This window comes from Gossypium hirsutum, chromosome A06, assembly GCF_007990345.1.
Source record: "Gossypium hirsutum isolate 1008001.06 chromosome A06, Gossypium_hirsutum_v2.1, whole genome shotgun sequence".
Lineage (NCBI taxonomy): Eukaryota > Viridiplantae > Streptophyta > Magnoliopsida > Malvales > Malvaceae > Gossypium > Gossypium hirsutum.
The window spans coordinates 107,566,845-107,585,784 of NC_053429.1; the positions used below are offsets into that span (position 1 = coordinate 107,566,845).

At 35.1% G+C, this 18,940-nt stretch overlaps 3 protein-coding genes across 3 annotated transcripts; 2 read left to right on the forward strand and 1 right to left on the reverse strand.

The window, feature by feature from the left end:
- The first annotated feature begins 11,384 nt into the window (after positions 1-11,384).
- On the forward strand, positions 11,385-13,494 carry LOC107961797 (agamous-like MADS-box protein AGL29). Its single transcript, XM_016897935.2, has one exon. It carries the CDS (start codon positions 11,636-11,638, stop codon positions 12,188-12,190), a length of 555 nt encoding a protein of 184 aa, XP_016753424.1. The 5' UTR covers positions 11,385-11,635; the 3' UTR covers positions 12,191-13,494.
- Positions 12,566-14,050, reverse strand: LOC121230535 (high mobility group B protein 14). The gene is made up of 5 exons (XM_041115440.1): positions 13,979-14,050; positions 13,808-13,890; positions 13,596-13,654; positions 13,449-13,492; positions 12,566-12,797 (listed from the first exon to the last, which is right to left on the reverse strand). The coding sequence occupies exons 1-5, from the start codon at positions 14,048-14,050 to the stop codon at positions 12,720-12,722; spliced, it is 336 nt and encodes a 111-aa protein (XP_040971374.1). The 3' UTR covers positions 12,566-12,719.
- Positions 14,051-14,650: 600 nt separating this feature from the next.
- On the forward strand, positions 14,651-18,785 carry LOC107961795 (3-oxoacyl-[acyl-carrier-protein] synthase I, chloroplastic). The gene is made up of 7 exons (XM_016897932.2): positions 14,651-15,345; positions 16,214-16,645; positions 17,204-17,377; positions 17,836-17,949; positions 18,049-18,150; positions 18,281-18,347; positions 18,435-18,785. The coding sequence occupies exons 1-7, from the start codon at positions 14,878-14,880 to the stop codon at positions 18,500-18,502; spliced, it is 1,425 nt and encodes a 474-aa protein (XP_016753421.1). The 5' UTR covers positions 14,651-14,877; the 3' UTR covers positions 18,503-18,785.
- Positions 18,786-18,940: the final 155 nt, after the last annotated feature.

The following is an 18,940-nucleotide window of genomic DNA, read 5'->3' on the forward strand; positions in this document are numbered from 1 at the left end:
AAAAGTGAGAATTTAGGGGCTAAAAATGATATTAAACCTTAAATAAAAAGCATAAAGTAAAATTAAAATTATATTAAATAATAGAATGAGGAATAAGTTTAAAATAAATTTAGAATATTATAAGTTTACCTCATCATCGATTAAAATGATATTTTATTTCTCTCTGTTATATTGTCATTTGAATATAACTTGAAGTTTCCTCTTTGAAAACTGCATTATTTCTTAGACACTTCAAACTTAACAATGTTAATAATCTCGTCTCTTTTTGTTTTCGTGATATTATTAGGTGTTATTTGATTGAAAATGCTTAAGTAGTAAATGCTATTTATAATGGTAAATATTAATTATAATTGGTATATAACTTTAACACTAATTAAATGATAATTAATTTAAAATAATATCAATTATTAATAATTAATTAATATACTCAATTTTATAGTTCAAAGCAATAAAAATTCTATGCAAAATAAAGTTATTATTGATATGATTTAATCTATTATTGATAATTAATTAATATTACTTATTCTTAATATGTTGAATTCAACATTAACTCAACTATATAATTGAATAAAAACTCTATTATTAAAAAATAAATATTTTTTTTATATATTGTTAGTTTAATAATATAATGAATAATAAAAATGTATTCTCGTCAATTCAAATGTTTCTTCAAACTTGTACTTCTATATATGTTATAGATATATTATAGATATGTACATGCTACAATTATTTTTGTCATTAATATAAATAGAATAAAAAATGTAACACCCCATAACCCGATTTTGTCGCCAGAGGGTTTATGAGGTATTAACTAACGATCACGACAACCTTTGAACATTCATATAGTAAAATTTAACTGTACAATAATATGCTGCCAAGCCAAATTTAAATATAAACTTAACAACTCATTTGCTTATACTTACTAACAAAGTCAATTGACCATTTTACGAATTCATTTAAAAACAATTAATAGGTTAAACCAAATGCCATCAATGCTTGATATTTACTCAACAAAATAAGGTATATATAAGTACTTAACAAAAAAATTTATGCGCATGAAGTAACATTATAACAAGACCAAATGTGCATCATTTGTCATCAATGTTTAAGTAAAATAACCATGTCCATTTCAATCATTTTGAACATCTATATAAAACCATATATATATTCAATATGCATACCAAAATCATATAGGTAATAAACCGAATATAAATACCAATCATTAAGCTTAAAACATTTTCATGCTTGCCATTAACACCGAATACCAATATCCAACCCATAATTGATCAAATTATAAGTAAAATTTTCGATTATAAACCAAGAACATATAAAACAACTCACTTACCACAACATATACATACCATAATTAATCCTACTAAACTAATATTATAACCCATATTGATCATTACTATAAACAAATACACATAATTTAGACATCACAAATAAAGGCAAACTCTAACCACAAGCGTGTACAATTACAGGAGGGATGTTCAGTACTGATTCTTATAGTACTGTTCGGGGGGTCGATAAGCTAATTTCCGTGGATGTCTATTTGCCGGGCTGTCCCCCTAAACCCGAGGCAGTTATAGATGCTATAACAAAACTTCGTAAGAAAATATCTCGCGAAATCTATGAAGATCGAATTAGATCTCAACAGGGGGATCGGTGTTTTACTACCAATCACAAGTTTTGTCTTGTACGCAGTACTCGTACTGGAAATTATAATCAAGGATTGCTCTATCAACCACCATCTACTTCAGAGATTCCTCCTGAAACATTTTTCAACTACAAGGGTTCACTATCTTCCCAAGAATTAGTAAATTAGGTAGGATTTTTTTTTACAGAAACAGACAACGAATTAATCTTCATAAATTCGATTTCATCATAAATGCGAAATACTTATCTTATAAAAATGACAAATAAAAAAGAAAAGTGCGGGAGAGATAAACATATCCAAACTTTAACATGTAAATTAGGCCATTTTCGCATGACTTAACCATTATACATATATGAAATTTAAACATATCCAAAAGAGTTATTAGCTTATACATGCCATAATTATCGAACCAACTTTTAAAAGTACCAAAATATTGAAGATAATGTGGATGACTTTACTAACGATCCCCGAGCGCGTAACGATCACCAAAATCTATAAAATAGAGACAAGAAGAACACATCCAAAGTAAGCTACCATAGCTTAGTAAGTTATAAGCTTCAAAAACTCCAAATTAAATTTAATAGGCTAGTATCATCTAACTAAGTCATGCTACTAGATCATATAGTCAATATCTTATCACATTTAAAGCAATTTATTAATCATATGCCCAATTTCAACTAAGTCCAATATGCATCTGCTCAACCACAATATACTACATTACTCACAAACACAAAAACCGAATGCATTTAACATTCATCATCGAATAACATTAATATATTCGAGCACAAAGCCAATAAAACCAATCTATTCATCGAATAACATTAATATATTCGAGCACAAAGCCATTAAAACCAATCTATCTTTATACATACTTTCAATTTATAATATTCATCACATAGAATCGATGCTCACCTGCACAAACTTGAGCTATACATCATAGTTGTTCATCAAGAGGTTTGAAGCTTTAATTTATTCAACCATTTCCGATCTACTCAAATAAATCGCACACCTAGTGCTAATGTTTACTCGGAAAATATATATATAGTTTGCACACTTAGTGCTCAATATTTAAACTCGAACACTTAATACTCAATAATCACATTCGCATACTTAGTGCAAGATTCACATCCGTAATCGTTTATACTCACACACTTAGTGCCTAAATTCTATTACTCAATACACACCCATTTAAATTCATCAATTTCTTTTAAATTCGGCAACATCAATCTTTCATGTAATTCAATTCGGCTCATCTACTTGATTTGATTTAAATTTTTATCAACAACAACAAAAAAATTTTCTTAATAACTTACCTCGGATATCGACGGACAGTTGAGTTCGACTACTCAACGATTTTTGATTTTCCCCGATCCACGTCCAATCTTTTTGGTTCTTGATCTAATTGAATTTGCAAGGACTGAAAATACCAAAGCTTAGACTTTCTTTTCTTTCTCTTAGTTTCGGCCAAATAAGAATAAAAAGATGAACACTTTCATCTTTTATCAAATATAATATATTAAAATATATCATAATGTCATAATATATAATAAACAATTCAAGTTACTATTTTATGCATATTGGCCGGCCACTAATTCGTAATTACGGCCAGATTGCAACCTTAATATTCCATAGTATAAAAATATTCATAATTTTGGCCTTTATACATTAACCCTTAAATTTTTCATTTTACGCGATTAAACCCTTTTTCATCAATCGACCTCCAAACATTAAAATTTTTAAACGATACTTTCACAAAGGCAACTTCACACATTTTAATCATACAAAATAATATTTAAATATTATTCTAACTCGGATTCATGGTCCCAAAACTACCGTTCCAAATAGGGTCAAAATTGGGCTGTTACAACTCTCCTTACCTTAGGGATTTTCGTCCCCGAAAATCTTACCGATGAATAGGTTTGGATAACGTTCTTTCATCGAATCCTCAAGCTCCCATGTTGCTTCCTCAACCCCATGCTTATGCCATAGCACTTTCACCAACGAGATTTTCTTATTCCTCAACTCTTTCACTTCATGAGCCAGAATACGGATCGGTTCTTCTTCATAAGTTAAATCGGACTGAATCTCAATCTTGGATGGACTAATCACATGAGAAGGATCGGATCTATACCGTCGGAGCATCAAAACATGAAAAACATTGTGGATCTTTTCTAGCTCAGGTGGCAACTGTAATCTATACACAACCGGCCCAATCCGCTCTACAATCTCATTCGGCCCAATAAATCTCGGACTTAACTTGCCTCTACGACCAAATCTAAGTATTTTCTTCTACGACGAGACTTTCAAAAATACTCGGTCACCTATCTGAAATTCTATGTCTTTTCGCTTCAAATCCGCATATGATTTCTGACGATCTGACGCTGCTTTCAAACTTTCACGGATCACTTTTACTTTCTGCTCAGTCTCTTTCACCAAATCAACCCCGAATATCTTGTTCTCACAGAGCTCGGTCCAGTACAAAGGTGTACGACATTTACGACCATACAAAGCTTCATAAGGTGGCATCCTGATACTCGACTGAAAGCTATTATTGTACGCAAATTTGATCAGGGACAAGTATCTTTCCCACGTACCCTCGAACTCGAGAACACAACATTTCAACATATCCTTGAGTATTTGAATGATTCGTTCAGACTGACCATCCGTCTGAGGGTGGAAAGCAGTGCTAAATGTAATTTAGTACCTAGTGCATCTTGCATTTTCTTCCAAAATCACGATGTAAACATTGGATCTCTATCCGAAACAATAAAAATAGGTACCCCGTGTAATTGTACAATCTGAGAAATGTATAATTCAGCTAGCTTATCGAGTGAGTAATCTGTACGGACTGGAATAAAGTGAGCCGACTTCGTCAATCTATCAACAATAACCCAAATTGCATCTTTCTTGCTCGGTGTTAATGGTAAACCAGATACGAAATCCATCGAGACTCGATCCCATTTCTATTCAGGTATCGTAATCGGCTGAAGTAATCTCGATGGTACCTGATGCTCGGCTTTTACTTGCTGACATATCAAACATTTCGACATAAAGTCTGAAATATCACCAGTAGTACTGTTTCAGATCATTTTACATCTTCGTACTTCCCGGATGAATAGACAATCTACTATTATGAGCTTCATTACAAATCATCCGAATCAACTCAGGATCCTTTGGTACACATATTCGGTTTCTGAACCGTAGGCATCCCTCAGCATCAACCTAAAATTCTGAGTCAGCATTCGAATCATAATGATTCCTTTTTGCCAACAAGTCATCATCAACCTTTTGAGCTTCCCAAATCTGCTGAACAAATAATGGTCTTGCTTTTAATTCTGCTATAATTGCACCATCGTCAGTCAGAGCCATATCTGCATTCATTGCACGCAGAGCAAACAATGATTTTTGGCTTAGGGCATCAACAACCACATTAGCCTTTCCCGGGTGATAATCAATCACAAGCTCGTAATCTTTAAGCAATTCTAACCATCGTCGCTGTCTCAAATTTAAATATTTTTGAGTCATCAAATATTTGAGAATTTTATGATCAGAATAAACATGACATTTTTCACCGAACAAATAATGACGCCATATCTTCAAAGCAAATACTATAGTGACCAATTCGAGATCGTGTGTCGGATAGTTCTTTTCGTGTGGCTTTAAATGTCTTGAGGAATAAGCTACAACTTTGCCTTCCTGCATTATAACACAACCCAAACCATTCAAGGATGCATCACTAAAGATAACGAACTCTTTACCCGATTCCAGTTGAACAAGCACTGGAGCTTCAGTCAACAAAGTTTTCAATTGGTCAAAGCTTTTCTGACACATATCTGTCCATTCAAATCTAATATATTTTTGAAGTAGCTTTGTCATTGGAGTTACAATCATCGAGAAACCTTTTACAAATCGCCTGTAGTAACCAGCAAGTCCTAGAAAACTCTAAACTTCTGAAACATTTCTCGGGGGTTTCCAATCAAGTATAGCTGAAATCTTACTCGAATCAACCCGTATTCTCGATGTTGAAACTACATGCCCCAAAAAGCTAATCTCGTGTAACCAGAACTCACATTTACTGAACTTTGCATACAACTGTTTATCTCGTAAAGTCTGTAATACCAATTTCAAGTGCTCGGCATGTTCAATTTCATCACGAGAGTAGATCAATATATCATCAATAAACAAAACCACAAACCGATCTAAGTACTGTCTGAAAATCCGGTTCATCAAATCCATGAAAACAGCTGGTGCATTAGTAAGTCCGAACGGCATCACCAAAAACTCATAATGTCTGTATCTCATTCGGAAAACAGTCTTAGGCACATCAGAATCTCTAACTCGCAACTGATAGTAACCCGATCTCAAATCTATTTTTGAAAACACCGAAGCTCCCTTTAATTGATTGAACAAATCATCAATGCGTGGTAACGGATATTTATTCTTTATGGTTACTTTATTGAGTTGTCGATAATCAATGCACATTCTCATAGTTCCATCCTTCTTTTTCACAAATAAAACAGGTGCACCCTAGGGAGAGAAACTCGGTCGCGCAAAACCTCTACCTGTCAGCTCCTGTAACTGGGTTTTCAATTCTTTTAATTCAGTAGGTGCCATTCGGTATGGAGCAATCGAAATCGGAGTCGTCCCCGGTACTAATTCAATACCAAACTCTACCTCTCGAATAGGGGCAATCCCGGTAATTCTTCAGGGAACACATCCAGATACTCGCACACCACTTGTACAGATTCTATCTTCTTTTCAGTTACTTTACTATCAAGCACATACGCAAGGTAAGCTTCGCAACCCTTTCTCACATACTTCCGAGCCCATACAGAAGATATCACTGCTGGTAAACCATTCAAATCAGTAGACTCAATTCGGATTATCTCATCATTCTAGCACCACAAATCAATAGTCTTTCTTTTACAATTCACTATTGCATCATGTACTGTTAACCAATCCATTCCCAGAATTATATCAAACTCATCAAACAACAATAGCATTAAATCAGCCGGGAAACATGAATCTCGTATCATCAGGGGGCAGTTCTTACACACTTTATCAACTAACACACATCAACCCAGGTGGTTTGATCCCGAATCACAAACTCAATAGACTCATCAGGCAAAGTCTTACTAGATACTAATGTTTCACACACATAAGAATGAGTTGAACTGGGATCAATTAAAGCAATTACACTAATATTATAGAGAGTGAATATACCAGTAATAACATCAGGGGATGAGGCCTCCTCTCGAGCGCAAATGGCATATGCTCGGGCAAGTGCATGAGTCTCGGATCGAACTGCTGTGTCCGAAGCCCCCCTCTGAGTACCACTCTTACCTCCCGTGTTCTTGGGTGGTCTACCCCTAGCTACAGCGCCACTTGGTCTCACACTCTGAACATTATCTTTCTCAGCTAGCTCCGGGCAATCCTGAATGAAATGATCTCGTGAACCACATCTATAACAGACTCTATTATTGTATTTGCTCCAACATTCACCCACATGCCGTCTTCCACATTACTGACACTCGAGTTTATTCGGTAGAGTATCACCAACACTGGCAGTGGAAGTGGCTTGTGAACTCACTGGTAGTCGATCTTGTATAGAAAGTCCGGCAGTAGTCTTAGATCGGTTTCCATCATCTCGGAACTTCTTTGATGCAGACTGAAAAGTCTTACTCGTTGATCTCTTGCGGAAATCTCTAACTTCGAACTCAGCTTTTCTTTTCTCTTTTCCAAGTTCTTCAGCTTTGCAAGCTCGTTCGACAAGTACTACGAACTCTTTAATTTCAAGTATGCCAACAAGCAATTTTATGTCTTCATTCAGCCCTTCTTCAAATCTTTTACACATAGCAGCTTCAATCGAAACACACTCTCGGGCATATCGACTGAGTCTCACAAATTTTCGCTCGTATTCAGTGACAGTCATGTGACCCTGTTTAAGCTCAATAAACTCTTTACATTTCTGATCTATAAATCTTTGACTGATATATTTCTTACAGAATTCAGCCTGAAAGAATTCCCAAGTGACCCGCTCTTTCGGCACAACCGAAACCAAAGTATTCCACCAATGATAGGCAGAATCGTGTAACAAAGACATGGCACATTTTAGACACTCATCAGAAGTACATAATAGTTCTTCAAATACTCGAATAGTGTTATTGAGCCAAAATTCAGCCTTCTCAGCGTCGTTATCATCTGTGGCCCTAAATTCTTGGGCCCCGTATTTTCAAATTTTATCAACAGGGGGCTTATTTAATCTCACAGGATCAATAGACGGAGATACCACAGGCATCGGAGGCGGGTTATTCGGGTTCAAGGGTTGTTGAACAGCCGAATTTGTCCGAATATATTGAGTAAACCACTCGTTCATCACATTATAAAAGGCTTTTTTAGCCCTATCATCATGGTTACTTGCATTCGGCAGAGAATCAATTAGCGCTGTCCCTTGCGCAGGAGCAGGCGCTACACTCTCGACATCATCTGCTACGGTTCGATCGGGATCAGGATCCATTTACTATACGAAAAACACATTTCAAGTGTCAGGAGTCATCACACTATCGCAGTATAATTTATGGCATGTATAGCTAGACTTAAACACGCTACATTAGTCTGAGAATCGGCTAAACCGTAGCTCTGATACCAATTAAATGTAACACTGCCTAACCCGATTCTGTCGCCAAAGGGGTTATGAGGTATTACCTAACGATCACGACAACCTTTGAACATTCATATAATAAAATTTAACTGTATAATAATATGCTGCCAAGCCAAATTTAAATATAAACTTAACAACTCATTTGCTTATACTTACTAACAAAGTCAATTGACCATTTTACGAATTCATTTAAAAACAATTAATAGGTTAAACTAAATGCCATCAATGCTTGATATTTACTCAACAAAAAAAGATATATATAAGTACTTAACAAAAAAAATTTTGCGCATGAAGTAACATTATAACAAGACCAAATGTGCATATTATAACAAGACCAAATGTGCATAATTTGTCATCAATGTTTAAGTAAAATAACCATGTCCATTTCAATCATTTTGAACATCTATATAAAACCATATATATATTCAATATGCATACCAAAATCATATAAGTAATAAACCGAATATAAATACCAGTCATTAAGCTTAAAACATTTTCATGCTTGCCATTAACATCGAATATCAATATCCAACCCATAATTGATCAAATTATAAGTAAAATTTTCGATTATAAACCAAAAACATATAAAACAACTCACTTACCACAACATATACATACCATAATTAATCCTACTAAACCAATATTATAACCCATATTGATCATTACTATAAACAAATACACATAATTTAGACATCACAAATAAAGGCAAACTCTAACCACAACCAAACATATCCAAACTTTAACATGTAAATTAAGTCATTTTCGCATGACTTAACCATTATACATATATGAAATTTAAACATCTCCAAAAGAGTTATTAGTTTATACATGCCATAATTACCGAACCAACTTTTAAAAGTACCAAAATATTGAAGATAGTGTGGATGACTTTACTAACGATCCCCGAGTGCGTAACGATCACCAAAATCTATAAAATAGAGACAAGAAGAACACATCCAAAGTAAGCTACCATAGCTTAGTAAGTTATAAGCTTCAAAAACTCCAAATTAAATTTAATAGGCTAGTATCATCTAACTAAGTCATGCTACTAGATCATTTAGTCAATATCTTATCACATTCAAAGCAATTTATTAATCATATGACCAATTTCAACTAAGTCCAATATGCATCTGCTCAACCACAATATACTACATTACTCACAAACACAAAAACCGAATGCATTTAACATTCATCATCGAATAACATTAATATATTCGAGCACAAAGCCATTAAAACCAATCTATCTTTATACATACTTTCAATTTATAATATTTATCACATAGAATCGATGCTCTCCTGCACAAACTTGAGCTATACATCATAGTTGTTCATCAAGAAATTTGAAGCTTTAATTTATTCAAACATTTCCGATCTACTCAAATAAATCGCACACCTAGTGCTAATGTTTACTCGGAAAATATATATATAGTTTGCACACTTAGTGTTCAATATTTAAACTTGCACACTTAGTGCTCAATAGCCACATTCGCACACTTAGTGCAGGATTCACATCCGTAATCGTTTATACTCGCACACTTAGTGCCTAAATTCTATTACTCAATACACATCCATTTAAATTCGGCAACATCAATCTTTCATGTAATTCAATTCGGCTCATCTACTTAATTTGATTTAAATTTTTATCAACAACAACACAAAAATTTGCTTAATAACTTACCTCGGATATCGACGGACAGTTGAGTTCGACTACTCAACGATTTTTGATTTTCCCCGATCTACGTCCAATCTTTTTGGTTCTTGATCTAATTGAATTTGCAAGGACCGAAAATACCAAAGCTTAGAATTTCTTTTCTTTCTCTTAGTTTCGGCCAAATGAGAATAAAAAGATGAACACTTTCATCTTTTATCAAATATAATATATTAACATATATCATAATGTCATAATATATAATAAACAATTCAAGTTACTATTTCATGCATATTGGCCGGCCACTAATTCCTAATTATGGCCAAATTGCAACCTTAATATTCCATAGTATAAAAACATTTAGAATTTGGCCCTTATACATTAACCCTTAAATTTTTCATTTTACGCGATTAAACCCTTTTTCATCAATCGACCTCCAAACATTAAAATTTTTAAACGATACTTTTACAAAAGCAACTTCACACATTTTAATCATAGAAAATAATATTTAAATATTATTCTGACTCGAATTCGTGATCCCGAAACCACCGTTCCAAATAAGGTCAAAATTGGGCTATTACAAAAAAGCTAAAAATTATCGGTTGGGCCTTAGTTCAATTGGTAATATTGTTATTGTAATATGAGAATGTATATTTGTACGTGCATAAGCGTATATTATCTTCCAAATTAAGGGTTTAAGGGTTAATTTAGGACATAAATGGTTATAAGAATTGTATAAAAGAACTAAAAATAATACGGCTTTTTTTTTAATTTAACAATTTGTTAGAAATGTAATTATGAAGTACATCAATTTTTTTTGAATAACCTCATTATATGTTTTGATCATATTTGCTCTTTTTAAGACAATGTCTACAATTATCAATAGCCCTTTGAATAATGCGTTTTAGTGCACTTAAACTCACGTCCTCTTACATTGATAACAATGCATACCAAATAAGACTCAATTGATAATTTAAAAAATGGGTGGATTTTTTATTTGGGTGAGGAGTGGGGATAAGAATGAACCCCTTTTTTTTTGGCAGGTTTGCCTTTTACACACTGTTTTAAGCCACAACAAATCAAGTTTCCTAAATAGAAAACATTGCCAACTAAAGGAAATGAATGTATGGTAAGTTGTTTTGGTGGAATTGTGCCATCTTTTTATTTTTTGTAGTTATATATATATTTTCCTTTTAGGGTTTATTCATATTTCATTTTTTAATTATTCTTTAAAAACAAATTTGGTTAGTTTCTCTAGAAGAAAACCACCCATTTAACCTTGCAAATGAACCAAATGTCCCCACAAAAAAAGTTGATGATACATGATTTAAAAGATGGAGAATCCAAGAAAAATAGCTAAAGATTGAATTTCTTTCTATAATTTTTTATTTTTAGAATAGAATTAAATTGTGCCAATAAAACAATGTTAAAAGTTCCATAATGAATGGACTGCCCCAAATTAGAAAACATGCTTAAATTCTTTCCATGTTGGGATAATTAATTATACATAAAATAATGAAAGATTATTTAGTATTTGGCAGTATCAAATAATATAGAAATATTTCCAATTCAAATGGCCTTCAAGTTTTCACTGATTTCTTACTATAAATGTTGATGTATTCAGCACATCTTATGCCATCAAAATATTTTAGAAAGAAAACACAAAATCATGGGTCGGCGAAAAATCGAGATGAAAATGGTGAAGGATAGTGGCTCGAGGCAGGTCACTTTCTCGAAACGCCGCTCAGGGCTATTCAAGAAAGCGAACGAGCTCGCTACCCTTTGCGCTGCTCAAGTTGCCATCGTTGTTTTCTCCCCTGGTGGCAAGCCTTACTCATTTGGGCATCCAAGCGTTGAGGCGGTGGCAGAGCGGTTTCTAACTCTGAACCTGAGATCGAGAGTTTCTATTCCAAGACAACTTGTTGCTCAGCTTCAGAGAGAGGCAAAAGTTGAAAGGCTCAGTCGACGACTTAACGCCATTCTCAAGAAGCTGCAGGCAGAGATGAAGCGAGGAGAGATACTCGATGAGGCAGTCAAGGCGGCTCGTAAAAGATCCAAGTTCCGAAAACCTATTAATGAGCTCAATCTGCATGAGCTTATTGAGATAAGGAAAGCAATGGGGCAGCTTCGCGAGAGGGTCAAACAGCGAATAAGCGAGATTGAAGCATCATCTTCTTTGCTGCTCTTGTCCAAAATGGCTACCAAACAAGCTGAATCTAAATAACTTAGTAGTCAAAGTTGCTACAGACACCATGCCTTTAAATCTCTCAATTAAAAATATACAAGTAGATCATGGTGTGTTCTTGAATAGAATTGGATCCAAATTCCTCAAATAAAAGCAGATTAAAAAAAGTATCAGATCTTAATAGCCATCAAATTCATGAATATTTTCTTGAACAATGGTCATATGAACTATTAAGTCCGCACGGTAATAACATAATGGTGACCTCCAAGCAGAAAATAACATAAAAACGATACAGGCATGTCCGAATTCAATTCACCAATATAAATCTTATAAATCATAACCACTGCACCTATTCCTACTGAAACAGTGAATTTCTAAGTATATCAACCCCAAGGTTTAATCATCAAAGTCCGAATCATTTTAAAGTTTCTTGATCTTCACCAGTTTCAGCCAAGGGAAATGTAGAGCAAGATAGCTACTGCTTATTTGTTGCAGCTCTTCATCAAATACATATCAAAGACTTTCTTCGTGGATAAAATACAATATAAAACCTAAAGCAATATACCTTTCATTTAATGTATTCTTCCACGGTTCTATCAAACTCTGCTTGTTTCTCAGTTGCGATATCATAATATTTTACTTTTTCCTATCAAAGATGAAATTGAAATTAAAATGTTAAACAACCCTGACATTGGTATCTCATTTTCTCTATGGTCCTTTATTTTTATCTTGTCCAAATCAGGAATACATAAACAATAAACCCTTAAGATCATTGGCATTCTTGCCACATTATCCCTATACAAGCTACTAACTTCTGCACCCCTAGCCAGGCCAAGGAACTAATGGAAATAACGAAAAAATGGTACAATTTTATCACCAAGCGATAATATGCGCGTCTTAAAAATATGGTGCAGCAAGATCATGGGCTATTATTTTACGCAAATGTGACGAGCCAACCGTTATTTTGCATCTTGTACATAAAGAGAACTTAAGTAGGCTCTGACAAGTCGGCATCACACAGATCATGGGGTATTATTTTAACCAGAAACAAGACAATTTATCATTACTAAAAACGGCGTCGCTCTCGGACTCAAATAGAACCGTTTCCACCAACTAACTCTTAAAAACATAACCACAAGAGGTCAATATAAATTATCATAACGTCTAGTTTTCAACGGCATGAGAACAACCAGATTATGATTTACAATGGTGAACATGGTCAATTCATATGGAAATCAAATGAACTTGTAAGCAATAGGGAATAAAGAGAGCCAATTCAAGATTACAAAGCACAAACCTCATATGTCATCATCTTCCACTTCTCACCGCAGGCCTTTTCCAATCTGAAACAATACATTGCAGTATCCATTAACATATATGTTAGAGACAGAAAGACATAGATTCATATGCTGGCTTAAGATTTGTGTTTCCAAACCATAAAATACATCACGCATTGACTTGATATCCGGATTCTGCTCTTGAAATACCTTATGAAAATCCTCCCTTCAGTTTAAAAAAAAGGAAAAATCAGTTAGATTTGGGTTCTATCAACAAAAACTAGCAGGCAAACTCTTTGATACAGACACCAATGTTCACCATCCAGAATATATGTATACACATACATTATATTCTATATGAATTTGAAAAAGGTAGGACATCCAAGGCTTCATATAGCGTAAACTCTTAAGAACCAGCATACCAGTTGCATGATGAAGGCCGTCAACAAGAATACAGAGTGACTTCAATTCAACACCCGAAACGAAAATTATGGCTAAAGCATTAAAGAAATAATCTATGATCGTAAACGATTACATAAGGATTACTCACAAAAAGTAAAACAAAGCCGTTCTGCTTCATTTTGGTGGCTTCACTACGACTCTGTTGAGCTGAGGTCTTCATTTTCTCACTTGATTTTTATCCTCAACACCATTTTTATCCAAACAACACACATACTTTGTTAACCCCGAAAATCCCTTACCGGCAAAAACAAATGAACCTAATTAATAAAAGGGAGAAATACTGATTGGGGGGTGTTGATAACCTAGCATAGGCAGCGGAGGTTGAAGACGAAGGAGAACTTTTGGACCTTGATTGGAGCTTTCTTTACCAAGACCATATTCTTCTCCTTTTTTGTGGTTAGCCTGGAGTCTGGACCGAGAGCTTCTGCTTTGCTAAATGCCAAGTCTCAGCCGGGTCACAGCGCAACGACTCGCCTGTTTGTAGTCGGATCGGACCGTGTTGGGATTTGGACTTCAACGCGCTAGGTCGAGTAATAAAGTATTGGGTTTGTCTTGGCAAACTGCGACAGGCCTACTTTTCATAGCCCATTATACCCATTCACAGATACGTAATTTCCTTACGGCGGGCCTAACTTCCGATTCATATCATTCTTCCTTGTACAAATCACTGCGAACGTGCATACACAACTCGACGAATGGACCAACCGTGAAGAGATTTGAGATTTATTTAAGTTTTAATGGATCCCACTTTGCGTAAGTAGCTGGCTGTCAAGTGTAGCTCAACGCCCTCTCCAGGTTCAAGAATTTCCCAACCCAAGATTTCAACCTTTATAATTTATATATATAAACACACTAACACAACGCATTGGCTACGATTTTTTGTTTTATTTGAATATATTTGCAGTTAGATTTGGCTGTCTATAAAACGTCTTGCTTTTCTCTTCAGTCTTCACATTGTTATCATCGCCTTGGTGTTGGCCTTCAACCATGCAAGCTCTTCAACCTTCTTCTTCTCTTCGACCTTCCTCTTTAAAACCTCTCAAAAACCCCAAACCCAATCCCCATTTTCCCAATGTATCAACACTCCCTCCCAGGCCTGCCAAGAAATTCTCTTCCATTACCGCTTCATCCCCCACTGTTTCAGCTCCCAAGCGCGAAAAGGACCCCAAGAAACGGGTCGTTATTACGGGAATGGGGTTGGTTTCCGTTTTTGGGAACGATGTGGATGCTTACTATGAAAAGCTGCTGGCTGGAGAGAGTGGGATCGGACTCATCGACCGCTTCGATGCTTCCAAGTTTCCTACTCGGTTCGCCGGTCAGATCCGGGGGTTCACTTCTGAAGGTTACATTGATGGAAAGAACGATAGGAGGCTTGACGATTGCTTGAGGTACTGCATTGTTGCAGGCAAGAAGGCGTTGGAAGATGCTGATCTTGGCGCCGATAACTTATCCAAGGTTCTTTTTCTTCTTCTTTAGTGTTTTTTTTTTCATTAATCGACTTGTTCTAAGAAATGGGTGGTTCTTGCTTTGCTATTGATTCGCTTGTGTTTTTGTTCTTTAACTACAGATCCAAAGCTTATTCTTTTATTGGCTTCCACAATGTGCAGCATTTACACCAGAGAGTTGTTTCTTTATTCGCTCGAAATCCTTTCAACTGTAGCTTAATTCTACGTATCCTGATGCTTTTCTTTGCTTGTTACTGCATGTTTGCTTGCTGCGGTTTTTTTTTCTTTTGTGTGTTATTTGAGTTTATAAGTGTTTTTATCTGCAACTTTTGTCATTATTTTTAAGCAAAAGAGTTGCTAAGAAAAAACATTTTCTGCTTTCTCCTAATCAGTTCCAAGGAATCTTTGTTGTGTTATATACTTTGTGACTCATCATATCTGATTCATAAAGTGATGTAAGCAATGGGGTCATCAGAATTGTTTTGTTCAATTTCACTGTTGAGTTGGTCATTCGATATGCTCATAGCTTTTTTGTTCGCAATAATATTAATGTGATCATATATTTGAAAGCGATTTATTCATCACACTACTAATTTTACATTCAAATGTGATGCATCCACCAGAAATATTCCTTGGAAATGGTGTTTAGAAAGGCAAAATTCCTGAATAAGTTTATGATCCTCATGGATGATTGCTTACCCTACAGAATGAAAGATTCAAGAAAAGTAGATATTTTGAGAGCTGAGAGTGATATCTATTCTTAGAATTATGCAAGTACTACGGGATGTTGTATTTATTATTCTGGCTCTTTTTAGCTTATATATTCGTTGTATTCTCCCATAGTGCTTAAGAAATTTTTGAATTTGTGCTTGTTGCAGATTGATAAGGAGCGAACTGGAGTGCTTGTTGGAACTGGTATGGGTGGCCTTACAGTGTTCTCTGATGGCGTTCAAAATTTGATAGAGAAAGGTTATAGAAAAATAACACCATTCTTCATTCCTTATTCTATAACAAACATGTCATCTGCCTTGCTTGCAATTGAACTTGGTTTTATGGGTCCCAATTATTCAATTTCAACTGCTTGTGCTACCTCCAATTATTGCTTTTATGCTGCTGCTAATCACATCCGTCGAGGTGAGGCTGAATTGATGATTGCTGGTGGAACTGAGGCTGCAATCATTCCTATTGGGCTGGGAGGTTTTGTTGCCTGTAGGGCATTGTCTCAAAGAAATGATGATCCTCGAACTGCTTCAAGACCATGGGACAAAGATCGAGATGGCTTTGTAATGGGTGAAGGTGCTGGTGTTTTGGTAAGCTTGCATTTATGAACCAAACTCCAATATATGCATGATTAGCTTCTTGTTGATTGTTATGCTGTCTATTTCCGGTAAGCAATTTATCATTGTGTTTTGTCTCCATTGGTGATATGTGATACTGTTGTTAAGAGAAGTAGGCATTTTCTCCCAGGTTTAAGGTACACGGAGACTGGCTCTTGGGTGTGTGCACATTCAATGAGATACTGACTGGTTCCTTTATAATATAAAATCCGTCACTTTTGTAGTGTTTTGTTTGACACAGATGAGCCTAATTCACTGTTTGTGTCAACTTTCATACTCATTATTGTGGTGTTCCGTAGGAATGAAATATAAATGTTTATGTTATTATCAAAACCAATTTCTGTCCTTTATCACATTGAACTGCTTGGTTAATCAGGCATGGTCTTGAGTTAATGGTTTATTGCTTTTATGCACAGTTTTTTGGTTCCGTTGTTACTTATTTGGTTTTATAGTTATGCAATTGTCTTGTCTTGATGGGGATGGAAATGCAATGGGCTTCTATTATGAGATATTTTGTGTTTTGATTTCTAGGTAATGGAAAGCTTGGAACATGCAATGAAAAGAGGTGCACCAATTATTGCTGAGTATTTGGGTGGAGCTGTTAATTGTGATGCTCATCACATGACTGATCCAAGAGCTGATGGTTTTGGGGTGTCTTCATGCATTGAGAGGAGTCTTGAAGATGCTGGCGTGTCCCATGAGGAGGTAATTCTCGGTTTTTTCACCCAACTCTCTTAATATATTGGAGTAATAGAATTTGGCATTATTTCTAGATGTTTATGGTCATGTATGTTATGTTGTTGCTTTCCATCTAGTTTTCTGACACCTTTGCAAGCATTTTCCTAGAAAAACTAAATTCAAGCTCCAATGAATTGTCTGTTTTATGGTAAATATAGCGGCATTCTTTGAGTTGAGTCTCCTTGAAAAGTGCATCTAATTACCTTCTCTTTCATCACCTGTCATATTATCCATTAGATCGAAGCTTCATTTTAAGTTAGACTACAAAGAGAACTGACCTAATGGTTAAGATACTTAAGTGGTGGTGGCGTTTACTTCATATGCAAAAGTGCAAATAATAGGGTTCAGAATGTAATTATTTTCTGAAACTTATGCATAATTTCAAAGGTGGAAATTATGCAAGATAAGCATGTCCTATTTTTCAGGTTAACTACATCAATGCACATGCAACTTCTACTCTTGCTGGTGACCTAGCTGAGATCAATGCTATTAAAAAGGTATTCAAGAATACATCAGACATCAAAATCAATGCAACAAAGGTACCTTCTTTTTCTCCCTAGTTTTGCAAAATTTGAGGTGACTGTGTACTCTAATGTTGCTACCTTGCAATTGGCTAATTGCTTTGCTTCTTGTTTCAGTCCATGATAGGGCATTGTCTAGGCGCATCGGGTGGTTTAGAAGCCATTGCCACAGTGAAGGCCATCACAACAGGATGGCTGCATCCCTCGATAAATCAATTTGTATGTGCTAGTTGCTTGTTTAATGTTTAATGTACCATGTATTGCTAATCCCAGACAATGGTTATCTGGATCACATCTGGCGTTATCAGTATAGATGAAGTGATCTATTGTATGCATTTGTTTAATGCAGAATCCAGAGCCTTCAGTTGAGTTTGACACTGTGGCCAACCAAAAGAAACAACACGAAGTTAATGTTGGTAAGACTCCTGAATCCTGATCCTATCCTGTTTCAGTTGATTTAGACCAGAGCCCTATAAGTCTAACCGAGTTGTTATGATTCTCAGCAATTTCGAATTCATTCGGATTTGGTGGACACAACTCAGTGGTTGCCTTTTCGGCCTTCGAGCCTTGAAAGTCTTTGTCATTTAGTTTTGCATTGGTTAGGGAAGATAGAGAGAGAGATAGGCGTTGGCTTGCTTCAATAATTGAAGCCAAAAATGTAACAGTTAGTGTTGTAATAATAAGTTTTAAGTCAAATGGAAGCGCTTAGGAGTCATTTCCCCCGTCCCCCTCTTTAAACTACTCTTAATGTTATGCTCTAAATTATGTTTAGTTATTGAGAAGACTGGACTATTTAAATCAAAATATCATATCAATGATCCTCGGTTTGCAGGATCATTCATATTCGAGTCAAATTAAATCTTGATAAAATTAAAAGATTAGATTTTTATTGATTTATAAAAATATCAACATTTATAATAATAAATTTTATTTTATAAAAAGATTCATCTTTCAATTAAATTTATGTTGGATTGAATCATGACACAGGATTTAATATATGATCTCATGA

Excerpts from the sequence above, each read along its gene's own strand:
- LOC107961797 (XM_016897935.2), top strand. The coding sequence starts at position 11,636 with ATGGGTCGGCGAAAAATCGAGATGAAAATGGTGAAGGATAGTGGCTCG.
- LOC121230535 (XM_041115440.1), bottom strand. The coding sequence starts at position 14,050 with ATGAAGACCTCAGCTCAACAGAGTCGTAGTGAAGCCACCAAAATGAAG. Across the intron at positions 13,493-13,595 it reads TATCAAGTCAATGCGTGATG|TGGAAAAGGCCTGCGGTGAG; the intron begins TATTTTATGGTT and ends ATTGTTTCAGAT. Across the intron at positions 12,798-13,448 it reads GGAAGATGATGACATATGAG|GAAAAAGTAAAATATTATGA; the intron begins GTTTGTGCTTTG and ends CATCTTTGATAG.
- LOC107961795 (XM_016897932.2), top strand. The coding sequence starts at position 14,878 with ATGCAAGCTCTTCAACCTTCTTCTTCTCTTCGACCTTCCTCTTTAAAA. Across the intron at positions 15,346-16,213 it reads GCGCCGATAACTTATCCAAG|ATTGATAAGGAGCGAACTGG; the intron begins GTTCTTTTTCTT and ends TGCTTGTTGCAG. Across the intron at positions 18,151-18,280 it reads ATCCCTCGATAAATCAATTT|AATCCAGAGCCTTCAGTTGA; the intron begins GTATGTGCTAGT and ends TGTTTAATGCAG.